Source organism: Eupeodes corollae, chromosome 1 (assembly GCF_945859685.1).
Source record: "Eupeodes corollae chromosome 1, idEupCoro1.1, whole genome shotgun sequence".
Taxonomy (NCBI): domain Eukaryota; kingdom Metazoa; phylum Arthropoda; class Insecta; order Diptera; family Syrphidae; genus Eupeodes; species Eupeodes corollae.
The window spans coordinates 255038670-255061955 of NC_079147.1; the positions used below are offsets into that span (position 1 = coordinate 255038670).

A 23286-nucleotide genomic window follows, 5' to 3' on the forward strand; every position below is an offset into this window, starting at 1 on the left:
ATTTATAAGACAAGTGTGACAAATTTGTAAAAATGTCAAAATTTTTCGATTTTTATAAAATAGGGACCATGATAACACTTGATTCTACTGCATGTGTTGTACTTGTTAGTCATATTTGTTTCTACTGTACTTCACAGGGGTTTTAAACTTTGAAAACAATTATTCATAACAATTTCAAGCTAGGAAATTGACAACATACAGGAACTACTTAAAATGTTTGAATATCAAACATTCAAAATTACAAAATTTGATATTTTATTCTTTATCTTTTACAAGCATGTGGCTTATAGAAATATTAAGATGGTTAGTTAGCACTGAATTGTAAAAATTTTACATATTTAGAACTTAAACCTACGATTTCCATAAAATACTCTACGCAAAATTGACAGTTTGATTTCCCTGCCCATTACTTTACTTCCAGAGTAAACCCAATAAAAGTAGGAATTAATTTGAACACCCATTTTTAACACCTCCTTTTTTATATAATTTTAATTTTATGTTTAAAACCTTTTTATTGACCATGAATTTTATTTTATAAACATTAACAACACAAGCATGCGACCTACAAGAGCAATTCTTGATAGTGTTTTCCTTTTTAAAATTTCAAATAGAAAAGAAAACCAAGTTTCCTTCACTATATTTCCTTCAGCGCTCCTTGAGATGCGCTTTCACCTCCTTCATTGTTATGTTGCACTTTCAAAAGCACCATAAGGTCCATATATAAGAAAAAATATTTTATGCTCTTAAAATCTGGAGAAAACTCTCGACAGGATGCATAGAGTATGCATGCATAGTGCCTGCATACAGTACCTCGAGAAGAATCCTCAACACACCAAAGGTATTCAGGTAGTGAAGCAGAAAGTGCAATAGCAAAACAAACGATGTTGTTGCACATAAACTTTTACATTATGACGGAAAAGTACCTTCCTAGCTTCGAAAATATAAGATTTTGTTGCAAATAAGATTTTAAGTGAACTGGGACTGAAATGTACACAGATTCAGGGCCAAACTAAGCTGTGTGAAATATTTAAAGGCAACAGCAGCGTAAAAGTCTTTGATTTTCCCAGGGCAATAAGGATTCGCTCGAAGTTAGGTAATTCTTTTGAAATTGCTAACTATCCGAAAAAGTTGTATTTTGACAATAGTCGTTTCGATAAAGATTTTGTGTTTATTTTATTTTGAAAAATGTGATGACACAGAGGCACCTAGTCATTCGATTCTACAACTTGTATTGTTGAGATTATCAAAAATGAAAAGGAGACCCAAGGGCATAAATGGTTTAAAAAGTCCTGCCCAGTAGTTTATCCCGAACTCAACTCATGTACAACAAAAGTATCCATTACTTTATGGGAAAATGGAAAACGTGTGACATTTTTGACATTCAAAAGTATATAAATCCTACATTAAACTGGAAACTGGAGATTTGTATCCTTTGGGTTTTGCAGCAGGACTTAGAGTTTAAATCCCAAGATGTGAATATATGAAAGATTAATTCATTGCCATATCCTTTTTACGTTCATGGTTGTATTTTATGTCAAGTTCTGTTCTCACAAGTGCTACGGTATATCTATCTCGGTCTCTAAGTCAAATGACTTGGGAATGGGTTTCAAATGAGATTCATTGATAAGTTACTTTGAGTGTGCAATTGCATTTGGACATTACTTATAAACTATGTATTTTGGTTTTGTAATAGATTCTAAAATGTTTAAATCGTTTTCATTTTGCTAAATAATTTATCTCGAAGTCTTCTTTCAGAGACATACAATTCTTGAGATTTTTTTCCGAGAAAAATTCGCTGCTCGTTGATTAATTGATATTTTTACTAAGAATTCACATGAATCTTCTCAAAAAGAAAAAAGAGGCAAGGGTGCAAGGTACACAAATAGCTTCTTGTTTTTGTAAGCTTTCGAATTTTGTTAAAAAAAGTTATCAATTATTTTATTCTAAAAAAATAACTAAAAGTCCTTGTTCACGAGATTTTTAGTTGAAAACCAATTATTCAATTTTTTTTGTTAAGTTTTTATTTCAATATTGATTGATTCTATGAACAACAATATTTTGAATAGAATTATATAATTTTGAAGTAAATATTATCACTTATGCTTGTGAGAGTTTCCGAATCGAAAATCAATTTTTACTTTTTTGGTGTAGATTCACTTATTTATTTTATTTTGATATAGAAAATCTTTGGAAACTAGTTTCTATTAAATTTAAGCATAACTTTTCTGTGATATAATTATAAACAAAATTCGAATAAAGTTGTTTTTGCAATGTTTTTCTTTAAACTCATAAATATTTAGATATACACGTGCTAGTAGGAGTCTTTGTTTTCACACTATTTAAAATTGGAACAACTCTTAAGTAATGCTTTAAATTATTTTCATAAGATCTTTTCCGGGAGAAAGAGCAAATATTTTGATTTTTTAAGAGTAACCTTGAATAAAAGATCGCCAATTTGATACTAAGTTGTTTTTAAATTCTTGAAACACTTTTTTAATTCCTTTTTATTTTATTTTGACGCACATCAATAGTCTAAGTGTCTTTTTCTTAAAATGTTTGTATAAAATACAAAAGCGTTTAAGGTTTTATCAACCACCTTAACCACCTAGCAGCGGGCTTACAAACCGCAACGATTTTTCAAAAACAAATATTTCCCAGTGTGTGTGTCGTACGACAATACGCATCCGAATGTACCTTTTCTATACATGAAACAGTGTCACGCACGTGCTTGGTAAGTTATGGCTGAAACAAAAAAACGCTTCAGCTTCGGCTTCGTCTGCGTTATGTTGGGCCTGCTTCGAGGTTGCTTTGAATGACACTTCCAATATGAAATTTCTAAAATGGCACTTCTGTCATTAGCAGCTGTTATTTTTTCTCAAAATAAAAAAATATGAGCTTTGGAAATTGAAAAAATTAAATTTATCGCCGAAGAATCATACATAGCCTACAATAACCAATTTAAATCCCTCCAAAAGCAAATGTATTTTGTTTGTTGACTTTTTTACAGCTGTTGAGCTGTCAGACAAAGCAAATGTTCAGCAAATTTGAACTAGAGCTTCCGTTTGGAGTCACATTACGTAACATTGCGTTTTTTCCTTACGATTGTCAAATGAAACGTGAGGTCGAAGCTTTATTGCGATAGCATGTATTCAATTCTTATGGCTGAACTCGTAAACGTAAGACGAAGCTGAAGCGTGTTTGTATTTCAGTCATTAAGGCGCTTGACCTAGGTTAGTAAATGTCTGATGCCTCCGAGACCGCAGGTAGGTAGTTCTGTGATGAAAATGAATATAAGCGTCGAAAATATTGAGAGATTTGTGCAGCAAGAGATGTCTGATGAGGAAGATATATCAGCCGAGGTTGGCAGTGGTATAGAACCTGATGTGACAGAAGATTTCTCACTGTATGAAGATGAAGACTGTGAACCTGGCTCTGAAATGGAGGTTGATGACGAAGTAGCTTCTCCACAACACAGTTCAAGTGATTCTTCGGATGATATTATTCCCCTTTCCGGTTTGCTGTCTCGTGGTAAGAAGAATAGTGTTGGTGCAAATCACTTTCGCTTAGCATCTACGCCGAATATACTCGTAGCTCGTTCAAGAACAAAGCATCATGTTATACAACAAACGCCGGGTGTGAAACCAGCTTTTCAGCTCATTAGATCTTCGACACAATTGGATATTTGGAGCCCTTTATTAACTTCCCATAGGAAGTTATTGTAATGCGTCCGATTTGTCAAATTGAAAATTTTGACATTTATCGACGTTTCAAGGTCCCTAGAGTCGAAATAAAAGATTTTAAGAAAGATGTCTGTGCGTGCGTGTGTACGTACGTTCGTACGTCCGTACATCCGTACGTTCGCGACGTTTTTTTCGTCCTCCATAGCTCAAGAACCAGAAGAGATATCGATTTTAAATAAATTTTGTTATACAGATAATAAGGCAGAAAGATGCAGAAAGGGCTCTCAAGACAATTGTGTGGGTGGTTTTTTACCATAGCAGTTTGTAAAAAAGGTGCAAATTTTGGTTAACCTTAAATATCTTACGAACCAAAAACGCTAAAGACTTGAATTAAATTTTAGTTAATAAACTGTAATGTGATAACAAACAAGTATATTTTTTGGAAAAAATCCATTTAAATCGAAAAAACTGAAAAAAACAAATTTGTCACGTCCAAAATTTTAAGACTTAAATATGATTTCATCTCCAAAACAACTTTGTGCAACGAAGAATAATGTTTTTGACATCTGATAAAATTTTGAAAAAAATCTAATTGACATTTTTTTTATAAAAAATAAAAATCTAAAAAAAACATTACTTAAAGTTCGTAAAAATTGAATATCGATTCAAATATCTTTTAAAAAACTTGAAATTTGGGCTTCATTCTTATTTTATCTTATAAGAAATATTGTTGTCAACATTCAGTAACATTTCGAAAAAAGATCTAATTGACAGTTTTTTTACAAAAAATTAAAAACCGAAAAAAATTAACAAAAGTTGGTAAAAAATGATTTTCGACTCAAATATCTTTTCAAAACTTTGAAATATTGGCTTTAATGTACTTTTATCTTTCAAAAAATATTGTTGTCAACATTCAGTAACATTTTGAAAAAAATCTAATTGACGGTTTTTTTTACAAAAAATTGAAAACCGAAAAAAATTTACAAAAGTTGGTAAAAAATGATTTTCGACTCAAATATCTTTTCAGAAATTGTAGCTATTGGCTTCAAACTAATTTTATCTTATAAGAAATATTGTTTTCAACATTCGGTAAAATTTTGAAAAAAAACGAATTTACAATTTTTTTAACAAAAATTAAACTCTTAAAAAAAAACAATACTAAAACTTGGTAAAAATTTACTTTCGACTCGAATAGCTTTTCAAAAATTTAAAATATTGGCTTCAAACTTATTTTATTTCACAGAAAATATTGTTTTCGATATTCAGTAATTTGTATATAAAAATCCAACAGTCCGTTTTTTCATAAATACGCAAATTTGGTAAAAATTGATACGAGTACATAAAGACAAACTTTTAAGCAAGACAAATCGACAGACGGGATGGAAATTTATCAGTGTGGGTCGCATCCCACCCTCTTTTTTAGAGATGAGATGTTACAGAAAAAAGGGCAACATATGAATAAAAAAATTAAAACAAAATCAGAACAAATTATAAGAGGCAGACTTATGTCCACTGTTAAGACCTTATAGAGCTTAAAGGTTTTATTGGATTTTTGTTGTATACAGCATATTCAAAGAAAATCACGAGCATTACAACATGGTATAACACTGACGTCACGGGGCGAAAAAATTTACCGTTTCATTATTAGTAAAAATAGACTCGAAGTTCTAATGAATACTATAAGATTTGATGATGTCGAGACTAGAGAACATCGCCCTGAATTTGACTTGTCTGCTCCTATTTCTGAACTTTTTCATTGTTTTGTAAAAAAACTGTCAAAAAGTTTACACGATTGCAATTTGTGGCTTTTCGCGGTCGCTGCAAATTCAAAATGTTTATGCCAAAAATATCCAGACCACATGGTCTAAAAAATATGTGCATGACAGATGCAAGGAATGGTTATCTTCTCAATGCATACATTTATTTCGGCAAAGACTCTGATAGAAAATATTTGACTCAAGAAGAAAGGGATTATCAAAACCAACTCAGGCCGTTCTATCATTGTCTCTCCAATTGAAGGAACCAATATTAACGTTACCGCTGATAATTGTTTTTCATCAATAGAATTGATCAGCATCTTGAAAGCGAAACCCCTGACGTTTGTGAGTACTCTGAAAAAGAACAAACGTGTTATACCTCCCGAGTTCAAACCATCCAGGCAGAGATCAATTGAATTATCGCTCTTTGGTTTTTACAAGGATATCACCATGTCATCTTATGTGCCGAAGAGAAATAGAGCTGTAAACGAAAGAACTAAAAAATCTGAAATAATAATGTACTAGAAAAAAAAACAAAATAGCAATTGATCTACTGGATCAAAGATGCCCAAATCACTCCACTGGCCGTCGTTCACGGAGGTGACCTTTGACTATATTTTACAGACTACTAGACATATCTGCATCGAATGACTTCGTCATGATCTTGAGCAATCAAACCCAAAAGATTGAAAGCCGACTCAAGTTTTTGAACATTTTGGCGGAACAGCTTACAAATCCGCACTTTTAACGTCGTGTACAAAACGATCACCTTCAGAGGGATATCAAAATCTCTATTCGTCCTGTGCTTTAAATTAATGAAGTTTCATTAAGCTTACCAAGTGAAGAAAACCTTAAAACACGTTAAACATGCTCCACTTTTGATCCCAAAAGGAAACGCAAGACAGCTTATTTATAGGTTTTATGTGCAAAAAACTAATTTTTTTAGAGTGCGTGAGCAAAATTTGCAGTAGCTGTCGCGAAAAATTTTTAATGATGGTGCCTTGCAATTTTGTTGTTCCATTTTTATGTTTATTTAAATCTTTGTTATGTTAGCTTATAAGAATTAATAAGAAAAATTTGAAATTTTAAGTTCCTATTGTAACCGATCTCATTTTTTATGTGTACAATCATTTCTTTGTACTAAAAGTGCCAATATATGATTTTTTTTGATAAGATCACAAAATATTTATGTAATTTATGTTAATTTTTTTTAAATAAAAGTTAAATGTAAATTAAATTAGGTGGCGCAACATTCCGTAGAGAACGGGCCTAGTGATTTACAACTCTCAACCATTTCTTTGTGCGAGTAATTGCAGGAATGGATAGGACCTGCAGTTTATATGCCGAATCCGAATGGCTAATTTGAGAAAGCACTTTTTCATGACAAGAATTACTCTTGGAGAATTTGTCAATTCCTTGCAGGAGGAAGAACCCGTGAATAAAACTTTAAATGGCACAGGCAGGGATCGCACCCAAGACCTCTCGCATGACAGTTCAACGCACTAACCATCATGCCGCGGGTACTAGGTTAAGGTTTAAGGAAATTTACTTTTTGAAGTGAATTTGCTTTGGACATTCTAAAACTGTCTTTTAAACACGAATTTCAAGAATATTATTATCCCAACACAGCCAAAGTGACACTTTCGTTAAACTTATGGCTAATTAAAAATAATGAATTAATTAATTATTTTTTAAATATCTTTGAATCATCTCTCCAGAACTGTAGTGAAAAGAGATCCTGCCACGAATAATTTGTGAATGCTACACTATAGTTTCTCCCCAACTTTTTTGTTTACCTTAGCTTTTGAACCCTTTAAGACCAAAATATTTTCAAAAGGTTCATAAAAAACAATTAATTGTTTAGAATTTGTCTTATAGCATCAGCTCCAATCTACGATTAAGCAGTCTGATAATTACTATAGTTATTAGTGTGCTTACTCGTAGTTTGGAGCTGATTAGACTCCCGAAAATAGAGTATGAAAAAATACGTCGAAAAAAACCAACAATTTCTTTCTAACAAATTTTGTTATATTTTTGTATTAAAAAAAGTTCATATTTTCTGGCGAAAATTATCTAAGTTCCTGAATTTATATTTTTGTTTGCATTTTTAAAAATACCGACAAGAAGAGAATATATAATTTTTGGAAATAAGGTACGTTTCAACACATTTTTGAGTAAAATGCACCAAAAACCCTCTAAACTATTGTAATTTAGGTCTTTAATATAGCACACTTAGAATCCTTATGGAATCTTGCAATACTTTCATATGTAGGGAGTCGTCCAAATCAAATACAAAGTTAGACCCTATCTAGCTGAACAAATATGTTCTAAAATAATCTAATAACTAAAGTTGCCTCTTTACTCCTTGAAATATATATGTATAGGTAAATGTAAGGGGAAGGTACACATTATGTTATTTAAAGAACATTAGAGTCATTTTTAAGCGCTGCTCAAAAACTCATGTTTATGTTAACTGTGAGAAGTGTGACCCCTCCCCACCCTAATTGAAAGTCTGTCTTCTCCTTTAAAGTACGTATATGTACATGCACACACAAATACATCTCTCTAAAAACTTTTAGTTTAGATTCTTAAACACTGAAAATTTTCAATTTGACAAATTTGACTGATTACAATAACGATGGGACAATTTGTATCAAAATACTGTACATATTTGAAGCTTTGAGGATACATAATGCTGGAAATCAAAACTTTGGATATTAATAATTCTGCAAAACAAATTTTCTAACATTCACTTTATAAGATTGCTGTATTTCCATTTTAAGATTTTATAGATATACAGCATTTTAAAATATGTACAGTATTCTAAAACTACATAAGTACATACACAGTATTTCGAAATAATGATTTGAAGACATACAGCTCTGTGACATATAGAATTTTTGCTCATTCAACATTTTTAAATACAGTACCTACTTTCAGCAGATCTTGTTTAGTTCATAGAAAGCTTATCTATGTATAATTTTCTAGAATTTTTCTTCTTTAAAAAAAATTTCAAACATGCAAGAAAATTTTCCAATCAAAATTAATAATATTCATCCATCAATTTATACAAAAAGGTTACCATTTCATACCTTTTCAGATTTTTCAACATTCATTGACGGTTTTAAGATTGAGAGTAACAAAAAGCTTTTTAACAATTCAATGGCTTCATCTTATATATCACATATAAAAACCAATCTTTTGCTTTTATAATACATCCTTCTGATTTACTACCTAAACACTACATCCTAATTTACGAAATTGACCATGTTTTATAAAACAATGATAAATCTGGGAGTGTTGCTAAGAGTTAACCACCTTAATTTTATCAGAGGAGAGAGACAGAGAACACTACAAAATATAATGTTATGAGGCTCAAACCACTTACCAAGGTCTTTTTTTACACAAAATAGTCTACTCAGTTTTGAAAACAATGGAACAATCTTATCTGTCTTCTTTCCGAATTAAATTTCTAGATTGCTGCAAAAGAAAGACGGTGCAAAAATCCTTCAAGTACGAGATTTTGAGGCTGTTACTTCCTAATCTCTAAAAGTGCTATAGGTTATTAAAGATAACTAAAAAATGCTTGTCTAGGGTTCTTACAAAAATTGTGATAAAAATAATCTATGAACTTTTCTTCACCAAAAAGTGTTATCTCCTACTTAGATCATTTCAAATCCCTTACCAATATTTTTTTTCCATTGTCTTAACCTGAATTTCAAATATTTCGCTTTAAATCTTTTATTTGTGTTTAATTTTCTGTCCTTATAATTAATAAAAAGCAGTTATCAATTTCACTTAATACCACAAAATGTCAGATTTAAATAAAACAATTGCACTAGGATATCCTTAAAAATATTATTAAAACTAATAATTCGTTTAAGTAAAAATTTAAAGCTTCATCATGCGCGATTTATAGCCATAAAAGCAATTTTCTTCATTTACATAACTCACCTTTAGAATTACCATTGGTCTGTATAGCTGACATCGGTATAGCTAAGCAATTGCCCGCCATTTCGATTTCCTGTGGATCGGATCGAGGACACGGCGAATAAGCGATCTTACTTCCACGTCCTGGTGATGGACTGACACGTGAGTGTCGTCCATTAACACCTCGTTCGCTCATGATTCAAACAAACCGCAAAAAAATAAAAACTAAAAACGAAATCCACAACAACTAATTTTACTCAGGAAGCCAGCCCATATTGGAAGATTTTTTCTGAAGACAGCAACATTCTTTTTTCCTTATGTTGTTACGTTATGTAGGTTGTGTATCACCTTTTTGGAACCTTGCACTTTGCATCCACTTTACTTCTTTTATTTCCTTCCTTTATTTCCACATTTGTAAACTTTTCACTTGCCTATTTTTTTCCACTCAATCACACATAATTTTCTATTCACTTTGGCTTCTCAAAAGGAAACAGGAAGGACCTTTCACTATGCACCAGCTCCTTCAAGAAACAACACACAACAAAACACAGCACAACTTTGCTGAGAAGGAATTATTAAATATTTCCTTGGCATTCATAGGATTGCATTTTTCATGTGTAAATCATTGCAGCAACTTTTTTGTTTTATAGCATCTTCCATGTTCCGCATTACGAACGTTCATTAAAAAAAGAAGAAAGATATCACATACGACTACGAATACAACTTGAAGCTCGCACTAACAAAAAGTCGAGAGACAAGACAAAAGGTTGGCTAAAAAAAAAGATACGAATGAAGATCTCAAAAAGAGACTTCTTCTTTCAAATTGTAGCCACTTAACATTGCACCTCGAGTCGACAGAACAACAGTGACAACGACAGCGACAGTGACAGTGACAGCGACTACGACAACGCTGACAACCACGGGCTAAAACAGCAACATTCGAATAAATGCATTACACGAAAACGAAAAAATTAATACAAAACATCAAGTATACGCCATACGACCCAGTTAAAATCGAAATAACCCAAAGAATGGATTGTGCTGAGCGAGCACAAACAAAACAGAGAAAAAAGGATAAAGGCCACCAAAACCCGGATTCAAATTTTTGTAATTTTATATCACTTCTTTTATTTTGATTTCGAAATCGGTGAAAAAAAACTTCCAGCGCCTTCACTGTTTAAACTGAAAAACAATAACAGTTAGACGATTTTTGCCGCGTAGTGAAAAGCGATTTCTTCCACGAAAATCCTCAGCCGATGTCCTGTTTGCGACTAAACTGCCAAAATGCATACAACGGGACATTATAGGCAATCTGTCTCAGTTTCAGTCTCAGGCAGCAGCAGGCAGCCAGAACCCAGCACACAGCAAAACACAGCGACAGCCACAGCAGCAGCAGCAGAGCAGTATAAACCTAACCGCATCGAACTTAGCGAAAATATAAGATAATAAGGTCGAATCTGCGCAGGCTTTTCGCTCAGTTCGTGCTGTAGTTTAGCTGTAATGTTCTGTGGTAAAAGATTCTTTTGTTGACATTTTGAGAAGATGCGGCACGTGATGGTACGAGGCAGTGCGCATTTCCTTTCCTTACGTTAGGTTGTTGATTTGTTATGCTTGTCATTTGTTTTGTTCATTTTTTAAGTTGCTAAACTTTACGAAAAGCTTTCACTTTAGTAAATCCAGCTAAAGCATGTGGATGTTTTACAGGGATGTTTAAATTATAAGCTTAAAAACAAACTTTTCGAAAAGTTCTATTGAAAAAAGCTTTAAGTACAGTTAAATCAATATTAATAGAACCGAATCCTTAAAGCCAGTTTTAAAAAGAGTAGACTTGTGGCATTGATTATTGTTAAGGTTCTTGTTAAGTGTGTGCATAAAATTTCCCTCGAAATTCTTCCTTTTTTTTTGGAATATTGGGAACATTTACATGTAACGTCGAAAGTATAAATGTTTTTTGTAAATTCAGTTCCTTTGTATATTATTTTAGCCATATAAAATCTATAGTAATCCCAAATGTAACCTCCCTGTTCAAACACTGAACATTTTGTAGCTGAACACACCCTGGAGAAATCCAATAAACCACCAGATGGCGGAAGTCATTTTGAGGCGGTATTCAAATTTGGTCGTTGGCGAGAGAAAACGTGTTTTAGCGATTTAATAAATATATATAAACGAAAATCTTTATCTTTGATTTTTAATTTAAAGTATCTTTTAAACAAAGAACATGAGGTTTTAGAATATAGACGGGTAGTCTGTACTAGAATAAGTTTCTTGAAAGCTGACCAGGTGTCGCTGTTCTCTCTATAAGACGATTGATTGTACCTCTCTATGAAACCATTAGATTTTATATTAAATGTTCAAGGTTAGCTTATGAGAAACAGAGAGAATAATCGCTTACAACATCAACACCTGGCTATGAGCCTTAATTTGACGGCAATTTTTTACACTTGCTGCCCCTCGCATTTTATATTCGCTTAGTTTTTGAAACTAACCAAAAGGTTTTACGCAAAGATTTACTCTTTCTTATGCTTCGAGTGAGTTCCTCTTTTTTAAGCTACCAAGACATAACAAATTCACGTCTTTGCTAACCTTTGGTATTGGCTTTGTCTATCTATGTATTGATTTTCTGAGTAATGACAAATCAATACCCTACGCATATAGGATAAACCACAGCCACCACGATATTCTCACAAGGAGGCCATCCCAACATATGTTCCTGAAATTAACCAGGGGCCTTCAACATATAGCGTGGTACCACGTCATCAGTGGTATGACAAATTAGTCTATGATGAAGTGACATCTAGGGAAAATAACCCTAGAAGTGGTCGCCCGACATCTTGAGGAATGCAATTAGCAGAGCTGGCCCCAGGTGAAGGGTCCGACAGTCCTATGTTTACCATCTTTCATAAATTTTAACCTTAGGAAGGAAGTAAACCGTAGCTTCTTACGTTCGCTCACTGTGAATTTTTCAATAATTATAAATTGATCAACATCATTCAACATCGAGCTGCACTGATTTCTCTAACTTGCTCCCCGGGAGCCCCCACGTGGAGGTGCAATTAAGCACTTCTTCCTTCCAGATTGCAGACAATCATATAGCATCCCAGTTTGACTCCCAAGCTTATGAGAAACAGTAAAACATAATTATTTTTCAAAATATCTTCATTTCTAAGGAAGCTTCTATTCACTATAACTCTTAGGGGTCGGTGATTGCTATAAACGCTCATAAGTAAAACATTTCAGATTCCTCCTGTTTCAAATTTTACTAAAACCTATAACCGGCCCCTTAATGTCTTCCTTTTCGAGAGCTGTTTTCTGAGTCATAAAAAAATCTTGGAAGTGGTGATTTTTAGTCGACTATTTTTTTATTTTTGCTGAAAGATTATTGATATATTCTGAAAACTCTGTTGCTTCTGTCAAACGATGACCACTTCAAGAAGCTGTCAAATAAATATAATATCTTTTCACGCCTTTTTTACGATCGATTTCACTTCTGTTCCGCCTTTAGCGTTGATCATATAGAACTCGAATTAAAATAATAAATCTTTAAATAAATTTAAGCTAAACCATTTTCTATCGTCTTTTATTTCGGGTACTAAATCTATTTCCAATTTAGCAACTTTTTTTTATTAGACCGTGTACACATTTTTTTTAATTTGTTTGCAAAACTGATGTAAATGTCAAAATGATAATTTCCATTTCACTTCACTTTTTAACAGGGTTGCGATTTTTTTTCCAATCAAGTCCATTTTGGGAATAAAATAATGGATTTGGAATACTTTCTATTTCTTAAAGACTCTAAAGACATTTGAGTGATATTTGGTGAGTCGGCAAAAGTCCAACTACAAATTTTACACATTTCTAATAGAAATTTTCTATAGATGATTTTTCAAAGATACACCGGCATAGACGTAAGATGATAAAGGTTTTGTCAAAGTTTGATTTTGATTTTACTTTTTAACTGATTTGTATTAAAAACTACTCAAATAATTATTTATATATTTAAAATAAAAAGTTAAAAATAAATTTTTTGCCTGTAACCCAAAAGTGTGACTGTATTTATTTATAGTATTAATTTAACTGAGAGGTATTCAACTTCAACAGTTAAATTCATTTTTAATGTATACTTTTCTTTGACTCTCGAACTTTCAAAGAAACTTTTTTTGATAGTGAACTGTCTAAAAGATAGATGGCATTCTTAAATAATTTGGGTATAAGCTTTTATAATGATTTAAAATTGTTTAACTTTTGACTTGGTATATTTATGCTATAAAAAGTTGAGGAAAGTCCTGGGATTTTTCCAGACTCCAGATATAATAAAAGCTATATTTCGTCCTTCCAAAGCTATACTCACTAACAAACAAACACATTTTTTGAAGGGCTTGTTTTAGAACTTTAAACTTGTTTAACGTAGATGTTGAGATAGAACTTTAAATACCTGCGTAAATATTTATTACTTTATTCGAGGTAAGCGATCAAAAAATCTGTATTTGAAACTTATTGTGTTCTAACTAACAAAATCAAAGATAAATATGGACGTGTACTGAAGCAAATTTGACACTTTGTTAAGTAAAAAATCTTGTGAAGAGTAAAAGCAAAATAAACATAGACAGGATAGCAAAATTTTTTGAGCGAAATGAACAAGAAATAAATCTAAAAGGGCTAAAAAACATATGAAACATACATAATTCAGCTCTGATTATAATTCATCGTTGTCATTCAACTTTTTCAAATGTTCTTGAATTAAATATCTTGCATGTTCGTCACGAAACCTTGTGCCGTAATTAGACGTATCACCGGAACAAATTCAAGAGTCAAAAGCTCTTTTTTTTACAAAAACTCAATTTGACTTTTTAAGTCGGTCGGTCGGTAAAATTCTGTCCACCGTCCAGCTTAGAATGCATGCTCATCACATCCTTTTTTTTAATTTTCCGTGTTGAGCTGAGACTTAAGAAATTGTTAAACTAAAACACTTATTTAAAAAAAAAATGTATAATAAACACGAAAATATTATAAGTTTCGCCCAGAAAAAATTAATTAATTTTTACATTTCCCATGCTGTGATATTTGATTAATTCTCAAATGCGTAAAATTTGGTTAAAAACTATTTAAAATACTGGGGCCTGATTATGAGGTTCGCTGCGAATCGTTTTCAATTCACTCTTTCAAATTCAACTCGCGTCGTATTTTCTTTTTAACGAATTCGATGCGAAGCGAAAATAGTTCTTCCTATATTCCAGTGATTTGACACTTTTGGTTTGACTTTTTCTTCCTATATTCCCGTAATTTGACAGCTTTCCACAAATTTTGTTTTGTTTTAATTGAATTTGTTAAATTTTGCCGTGATTTATTCAATAAACAATATAAAATAAAATTATATTGTGGATAGATTATAAGAAAATTCAACTAAAGCTAATAACTAATAACTCAGATTTTTATATAATTACAATCAAGAAAGAATCCACGAAATCAAACAGTAAATAATGCTAAACACTCTTTCGCCTGGGAAACCGCCAAAAAATAGCTGTCGGATTTCAACTCAATTAGTCGAATTCAAAACGAAGAAGCCGAAAGCGAAAAATGGCAAACTCGCTAGTAAAACGATTCGCCGCGAATCCCATAATCAAGCCTCCGTATTTTATTCGAGGTCAACTTTTACTAATTTGAAACTCATAATAGCTTTGAAAGTTTGGAGTGCAGTTCGGGTGATATTATTTATATTTGTGTGAAACTCACAATAAGGCTGATTATGTGATCGATCTTCTTTAAGCGACAACGACGTAATATAATATTCTGATATTATCAGAATTTGAAAAAATGGTATGTAAGATCGATTACATAATCAGGCTTGTTATAAGTTTCACACAAAAATAATTGGCAGACAACATAAGCGACTTCATTTTGACTAAAGCAATTTGTTAGTTTTATAGTTAGTACCATTGTCATAAACTTCAAACTCGGCACTTTACTTCACTAACACCTTCTATAGATCTTGCAAAAACTACCAAAAACGTAATTGTCTATACAACTTCATCTTGACTTGTATTTTGTATTTTAAAGAAATACATATTACTTCTTTTCAAATTGGAAAAGAAATAAGTAACATTATTTACAATACAAAATACTAATTGAGGAGGCTTTGCAGATAATAATGTTATTGATATTTTTTGTACGATAAACTGAAGGCAGAGATTAATAAGTAAAGTTCCAAGTTTGAAATTCATAACACCTTAAAAACTTAATAGCTGCCTTAACTTTCCAGTCAATTTTCCAATAAAGTTGCATTAATTAGATTTCAATCTTCTGGCTGCTGGCCAATCAAATACTTTCTAGTCCCTAATGTCGTCTAAACCTGCACAGTGTCATTTCGATTCAGTTTGCAAACATGTACACATGTGATCAATCATTATGTTATACGTGTTACAAGTTCGTAAATAGATTAAAATTCCATCATAATTTGTGTTTTGTATTGTAAAGAAAAAGTAGTTATTCTTTTTCCAAAATGCAGAGGAACGCTTTTACACTAATCTTTAAATAAAGTTGTGCAATAACTAAACAAATCACAAAGTTATATATGTACGTTCGTAGTTTGTCTTACACACAAGCCTTGTACTTATCAGTAAGTATGATCACATTTTATGAAATGTCACAATAGGGGTTATATATCAGGATCCCTACTCAATGTCAATCATGATTTTTGTCTCGTATTTTTACGTCTACACTCAAGATTTTCAAATTAAAGACATATTATAAAGTCCTCTTTTCTATCTTACAAATAAATTGTCGTTTACAAAAATTTTATTTTCGAAAATGAAAAACAAATTAAGTCCAATAGATATTTTAGGGGCTCTTCAGAAAAATTTGAGTGGCTTTAATATTTTAAGAATATTTTAGGGGAATCAGTCCCTTGAAGATTTTAATAAAAAATATTTCCAAGGTAGTTTGCTGGGCTTTATTAATATGGACTACAAAAGCAGAAATACTCGTATCTTTGTTTTGAATCTGGCAATCCTTGCTTAAACTTATGTAGACTGTGAATTGGCTACAGTTTCCGAGCTAAATTTTCATTTGCTTTAGCTTCAAGAGTTCTTTCCAGATTCTAACTCATTTTGTGTTCTTATGCTTATTGTGTAATTACTAATCCAGTTCCAAAATAGGGCTTTGTTCAGTACAGTTTTAAAAACTTTTGTTTGCTAAAGAGTCTTCCCTTAAAGACTAAACATGTCGATTTTTCTTGCCACACTATTTTCGAACTTATCAAAAACAAAATGAAGCACTCTGTTTCAATGTACCTAAGCATTACCTAATTAAATCGGTCTGCCATCTTAAAGGTGTTTCAAAATTTTAGTTTATGTCCTCAAAACCCTAAACCAAATTTTTGAAGTGAAGCTAGTTTACTTTAAGGTCGCTGTCCGTGATTTGGTAGGACACAGTTAGGTCAGTTTAATTCCCCATTGTTATACAACATGAACCTTGAGGCTTTCTTCTAAGCTCAATGAAATTAGTTTGAGTACCTTATTAAACTTGAAAGACTGATTATGTTAATGTGATTAAGATCGTTATAGAAGAATTCTCTTAAGTAATTCCTGCGTTTTTGAGCTAGGCCAGTGCATGTACAGAGGAGGTAAAGTACTGTTCCTCCTCTTCCTCATCCATACATCTTCAGCAAAAGTCATTTGGGAATACGACTAGTAGCGTGGCGTGATTTGCTATGAGACAGTGCCAGATAGTTAGCACCTTAAGAGCTTTAAATCTACTGTAGGCCAGATATTTTTCTTCATCTGAGACGTGGTTATGTTATTTCACCTGATGTTTGCCTTCTTCACAGCGTCTTGCATTAGTAATATAGTTTACATCGCGGTGGAATGGGTTGTACTGTACCATTTCTGGCGAGTTCATCTGACTTACAATTTTCTGTGGCCTGATTATGAGGTTCGCGGCGGATTGTTTTCAATTCGACATTTCAAATTCGACTCGTTGCGTATTTGCTTGTTAACGAATACACGGCGAAGCGAAAGAAGCTCTTCCTGTATTCCAGTGATTTGAAACTTTTGGTTTGACTTTTTCTTCCTATATTCCAGTGATTTGACAAATTTCCAAAAAAAATTGGTTTGTTTTGATTGAATTTGTGAAATTTTGCGGTGATTTATTCGAAATTTTATATTTTATTGTGGATCGCGGATAAATTACAAGAAAATTAAAATAAAGCTGTCTCTCATTTTTATATACATAATTGCAATCTAAAAAGGATTCCACGAAATCGAACAGTGAATAATAATGAATACTCTTTCGCTTGTAAATCCGCCAAAAGAAGCTTTCGGATTTCAACTCGCCAAAAAACATTATGACATTTTAAATTCGCCTTCGAATTCGTTAATTGGTCGAATTCAAAACGAAGAAGGCGAAAGCAATAATTGAAACATGGCAAACTCGCTAGCAAAATGTTTCGCCGCGAATCCCATAATCAGGCCCCATCAAAGATGAATATTAAAGTGGTGTGATATCTCCAGTAAAGACAATTGACACTCATGGACCAATTTTGTAAGCGTGAGATTGTAAGACCACCATTGTTTACATACATAGTACCCGTAGCGTGATGGTCATGCAAGGGGTCTTGGGTTCAATCTATGCCTGTGCCACCTAACTTTTTTTCACGGGTACTGCTTCTTGCGAGGAATTAACAAATCCTCCACGAGTAGTTCTTGTCATGAAAAGGTTTTCTCAAATTAGCCGTGCGGATTCGGCATATAAACTGTAGTCCCTTCCATCTCTGACAACACTACTCGCACACAGGAATGGTTGAGAGTTGTAAGTCACTAGGCCCTAGTTTTAAACGGACTGTTGCCAATTTATTTTTATAATCCATTAACTGCTTCTTGTATTCAGCCTTATTTTGACATTCTCTTTCGTTCGAAAGTTATTTTCACTTTCTAACGATTCGAAAGTTCATTTTAATTCGAAACTTAAGCAAACTTTGACTTTCTAATCATTCGAAACAAATGTCATTTCATTAGCGTTCAATTTTTTCTGGCGAATAGATCCTCAAAACATGTAAGCTTTGATATTTGTGTTGAAAAATAGATAAAATAAAAATCTTTTATGAATTATTTGTGTTTTTTTTTAAATAACGGTCGCAATCGCATTCCAATTGGACCAACCGGGAGCAGAAGGAGATTCTCATCAGATTGATGGAAGAAAATCCTGAGATAGCTAAGGGATTTTCAACAAACCGGGTTGACATCGATCGCTCTGAATAGCTACGGATCTCCTTCTAAAGACGGTGCGACTTGAAAAAAGGTCTATAAATTAAATTTTAACAAAAAAGGTGTATAGTAACAAATGTTTGGTTTCAAGGTTTGGGCTGATTTTAAATCCAAAACAAAAAAGAAACTGGTGGAAAATGAAGTAAAAAGGAAACAGTCGGTATTCAATGACAACAATCTTGTAGCCCTAACCGAGTTCGAGGAAGCTATTGTCAGGATCACTTCACTTAAGCAGTCCGTTGAAGGCATAAGTGCCAGGGTATTTGGCATAATCCAAGTAGAGGAGTCTGAAACGGTGGCGGCTTCTACATCAAAAGACGTGTCTATGGCTTCTTGCCTTAAAGAAAATTTGGAACCAGGCGCAATAATTGAAGCCCAAGAGAAGCTGTCTGTACCTTTTAGCAATAGAGCAAACAAAGACACTCCAGTTAAAATTCTTCAAAAGCAAAATGAAGTACAGGAAGTTTTTTTTGCAGAATTGTCCTCCAAACTGGATGATATTAAGGACGAACTTCACCGAATGAATAGGTATATACAAAAGGCTGATGACACACAAAAAAAAATGTATGAAGAGAACCGTCGGCACAATCTCGCCGTGGAAAAATTAATGCGCGAGAAGTTAGAGTTAAAGAAAAAAGTCCTGGATGTGCAACTTGACCAGGTCATGGCTAAACTAGGCGCTACATAAGTTTGGGACCCGTCCCACAAAATAAAATAAACCATCGATTCTGTCACGAGCGTTTCTAGCTTCAAGAATGTGACTATTTTCACTTTCATCCACGTCACTAAAAGCATTTTCAGTGTGATCTTCAATGTGCAAATTTTCAGCATTATCTGCAACTTTGAAATGAATGCAGATGTTGTCCAAGGCTGCGCAAACGTTTATTATTTGGGCAGCCTTTTCTGCTGAGTAATGCAACTGCCTAGCCTTAAGACAACACCTAAATCTGTTCTTCAGTAAGCCGATAGTTCGCTCATTAATATTGCGTGCCTTGGAATGTTGAATATTGTACTTGCTTTCAGAACTTCCGGTAATTGGTGAACGATATGGTGTTATTACCCAAGGTTCTAGGGGATAGCCTGCGGCACCTGAATCAATCAATGTCATCAATGTTTCCAAAAATGATTATTGTTTCTTACCTAGCAGCCAAGAGTTTGTTTGTCTTTTTTCAGTATACTGTTGCAAAAGATAGTTTCGCACGGAAGATACCTTCCACGCTAACGCGTCGTGTGTTGCAGGGTGAGAGGCATCTATATACCTTATTTGCATCATTTGATCGCAGATCGGTCATTGAGTGTAATGTTACTAAAAGTTATATGAAAAAATTTACTTGAATTCGAAGCCTTACAATTAAAACATTCAAGCTGTAGAATCCCTTTCTGTTATAAAACAAATGTCTTATTTATGGTGGAGGGGGTTTGATAGCAACGTGCGTACCATCAACGCAACCGATCACTCCTGGAAAACCGAACTTTTATTCAAAATGTCCCCTATTTGCTTCGTCATTGGCTTTAAAATTTATATTTGGGGCATAGTTTAGCTTCTAATGCAGATACCACTTTTTTATGCACTTTGACACCGACGATTGAGAAAGTTTAATACCACCGTCCTTGCCTACTCCAAATTGGTATCGACCTTCTGCGAAAATGAATGAATTAGTGTTTGTAATTATTTTCCTGGTTCTACACAGACTGTTGCCTAATTTATTTATTTTATTGTTTACATTTGCTTACCTGTTTCCTTTCCCTGACTTGAATTGTATTGCTCTTCTCACCGTTTTTATAAACAGTCCCAAGACTGACAATACCTACTTGAATGCAAAAACTTCTAAACGATCCAATGAAATCAACGGAAGGCCAATGAAGTTTCAAATTTAAGGACTAAAAATCTTTTAGTTCAATTTAATTATAATGATTGCATTCCCTTCCCAGGTACCCTAAAGTTATCCCTCAATGCACTATACATTTGTACAAGTCCTTTACCGTTATCGTCTCGCTGTATATAATATATGTAGAAGAAATGAAAACGAAAAAAACTTCTCAAACCCAAAAAACAAATGCGCTCGACTTTTATTTTTCTCATTGAAAGTCTCTCTCCACTTTTGTTTCACACCCCTGTGTTATTCCATTAGCAGGTAAGAGATATCGTTTTTATTAATTTTTGTTTGTTGTTGTTTTAATTTATATATATAGTTTTTTTTGTTGGTTTTATTTAAATTAATTTGAATAAGATAATTATAAATATATAGAAAAGAAAATTATATAAATGATTTCTGTTGCAATTGATAAGTTGTTTTTTTTTTCTTTTGTTTTGTTAATAATTTAAATAAATTTTGGGTTTGTTCTTTTTTTTATTATTTTTATTTTGTTTGGTTTTGTTATTATAGCAAAAATTCAAAATGTTTTTTTTTTGTCTTTTTGTTAAGTGTTTTTTTATATATTTTATTTTTTTAAATTTATATTTTTATTATTTCTTTGTTTCTACACTAAAAACATTTAAGTAGTGAGTAATAGTCATATAGTTTAGCTATATAAAGGCCCAAAATGTTGCTTAAATATTTTTGTTTTTTGTTTTCATGTTTATTTTTCTTTGCTTTTATTCAAATTTAATTTTTTCCATTTCTTTCATTTGTTGTTAAATGTTTTTTGTTATATATATTTTTCTTTTTTTACGAGACTGTTTTCTTTGTTCTCAGTATAATTTTTGTTAGGTAAATATATATAATTTATACATATTTTCATAGACAGAAAAAGGAAGAAACAAATATATATATATTTTTGTTGTTGTTGTTCTGTTGATATTGTTATGATTTATGTTGTTGTTAACTAGAAGGATAAATTTAAAAAATAAATAAAAACAAATAAAAACGAAGACACTTAACTTTTCCTTTTTTTTTTAATAAATATGCAACTGAATTTGGATAGGCTAAAAATTTTCCAAAAACGTTATGAAAAATTCCTATATTATCCTTAAAAATTAAATATATTAAAAATGCATTCAATACAAAAAAGATTTAAATAAGAAAAACAAATTAATTTTAAGTATAAAAATAAAAGGAATAGTAGTTTTAAATTTTATTTTTAAGTTTAATATTTTGGTTTATCAGGTGGTGATTGTTAAATTTTGTAATATATTTTTTTTTGTTTGTTTATTGTGGAGTTGTTGTTGTTTTTTGTTGGGTGAGTGTGTGTTTATGGTATCAATTGTGGGAGCTGGGGGAACGAAACACCTTCCCATCGTTGCCATTTTTTTCATTTCATTTCATTTTCATTAATTTAAAGTTTTTCATAATAAATAATTTAGACGAAACGAAATTTTACCTTGACGTTCAGGTTTTTAGGTAAAGGTCAGATCAGATCAGGTGTCAGGTCAGGTCACTCGTCTCGGGAGGAGTTATAAATGAGAAATAAATTCAATTTAACAGAAGTAAAACAAAAAACAAATCCGTATATTATGTATTAATTATAATTAATAAATTGGAAACAAAATAAATCAATGCAAAATAATTTTATTGTTGTTGTTCTACTAAGAAGTGATAAAAAGGGGCGTGAACCATTGGAGAGCGTTTTTAAGAAAGAATAATAATGTAAAAAAAGGTTTATTCCAGGAATGAAATATAGTATAGAGAATTTGAAAATTGGAATTCAAGAAGGAAGTTGTTTAAGAATATACAAATCTTTTTGTTTTTGCTAGAAGACAATATTTTTTTGTTGTTGTTTATTTGTTTTATTTATTATAATTATTTTTAATTTGCAACTATTTGTTTGCGTTCTTTTTCAAAAAAGGATTTTTTTAAAATGTTAATTTCGGATGTTATTATTTTTGTTTTTTGTTGTTGTTGTAACATGTTGCATATATTTGTTGTGTTTAGTGTTTTGTTTTTGTGTATTTGTATATCCGTGTGTATTAGCGATTAAAAATATTAAGTTTTGTATTTTCTTCATTCCATTTTTCAAAGTTTTTTTTCTTGTTGTTGTTTTATGTTATTTAAATGATAATTTATAATAAATCTTTCTTTTGTTGTTAAATTTACTTAATTAAAATTGTGTTACAGTTTTCATTTCATTTTTAATTTAATTTAATTTAATTTTTTTGTTTGTTTTATATATACGTTTGTTTTTTGTTTTAATTCAATTATATCGAAAGTGTTTTTTTTTTTATATATATATTTATTTATTAAGTTTTGTTTTTCATTAATTTTAAAATTGAATTATACAGTAAGATTTTCTTGTTTTTTGTTGTTGTTGTTGGGTTTTTCATTTATATAGACTTTTTTGTATTTTTTTTTTCTTTTTATTTATTTTTAAATGTTTCTTTTTATTTAAATTTTAATTAATAATTTGTTTTCTTTTTTATATAATTTTTTTTTATACTTTAATGATGTTATCCATAGCAACAGCGTCGCGCGATGTTCCTGCGCACAGCTACAGTCTTCATCAACATCTTAAACAAATAGAAAGGCTTAAAAAGAAGTAAATTAGCAGCTCACTTCGATGTCATCATAGTCACGAATTCTGGAAATAAGAAAAAGAAACAAACACAATTAAATTATATAATTAATATTAATAAATCACATTTAGTTTTGTTTTTGTAATGTAAGACAAATGCTTGAAGATTAAGTTTGCATAAGTTTTCTTTTCAAAAATCGTGAGGGTGTA

At 31.7% G+C, this 23286-nt stretch overlaps 3 protein-coding genes across 5 annotated transcripts in view; 1 reads left to right on the forward strand and 2 right to left on the reverse strand.

Moving 5' to 3' along the window:
- The window catches only part of LOC129941431 (uncharacterized), a 182687-nt gene extending 172041 nt beyond the window's left edge, over nt 1–10646 (reverse strand). The window contains exon 1 of one of the 2 annotated variants that reach the window (XM_056050056.1): nt 9392–10646. In XM_056050056.1, coding sequence (XP_055906031.1) covers nt 9392–9563 — 172 coding nt within the window. In that variant the 5' untranslated portion in view covers nt 9564–10646. The remainder of the gene's footprint in view (nt 1–9391) is intronic. The other variant, XM_056050058.1, reaches the window with a different exon arrangement.
- Nucleotides 10647–18289: 7643 nt separating this feature from the next.
- Nucleotides 18290–19753, forward strand: LOC129941443 (uncharacterized). Its single transcript, XM_056050069.1, has one exon. The coding sequence runs from the start codon at nt 18704–18706 to the stop codon at nt 19313–19315; it is 612 nt and encodes a 203-aa protein (XP_055906044.1). The 5' UTR covers nt 18290–18703; the 3' UTR covers nt 19316–19753.
- Nucleotides 19754–20664: 911 nt separating this feature from the next.
- The window catches only part of LOC129943271 (calmodulin), a 70955-nt gene continuing 68333 nt past the window's right edge, over nt 20665–23286 (reverse strand). For both annotated transcript variants that reach the window (XM_056052582.1, XM_056052581.1), the window contains exon 4: nt 20665–23142. In XM_056052582.1, coding sequence (XP_055908557.1) covers nt 23114–23142 — 29 coding nt within the window. In that variant the 3' untranslated portion in view covers nt 20665–23113. The remainder of the gene's footprint in view (nt 23143–23286) is intronic.

Bases quoted from the DNA above. Each gene is read 5' to 3' on its own strand.
- LOC129941443 (XM_056050069.1), top strand. From the start codon at position 18,704: ATGTTTGGTTTCAAGGTTTGGGCTGATTTTAAATCCAAAACAAAAAAG.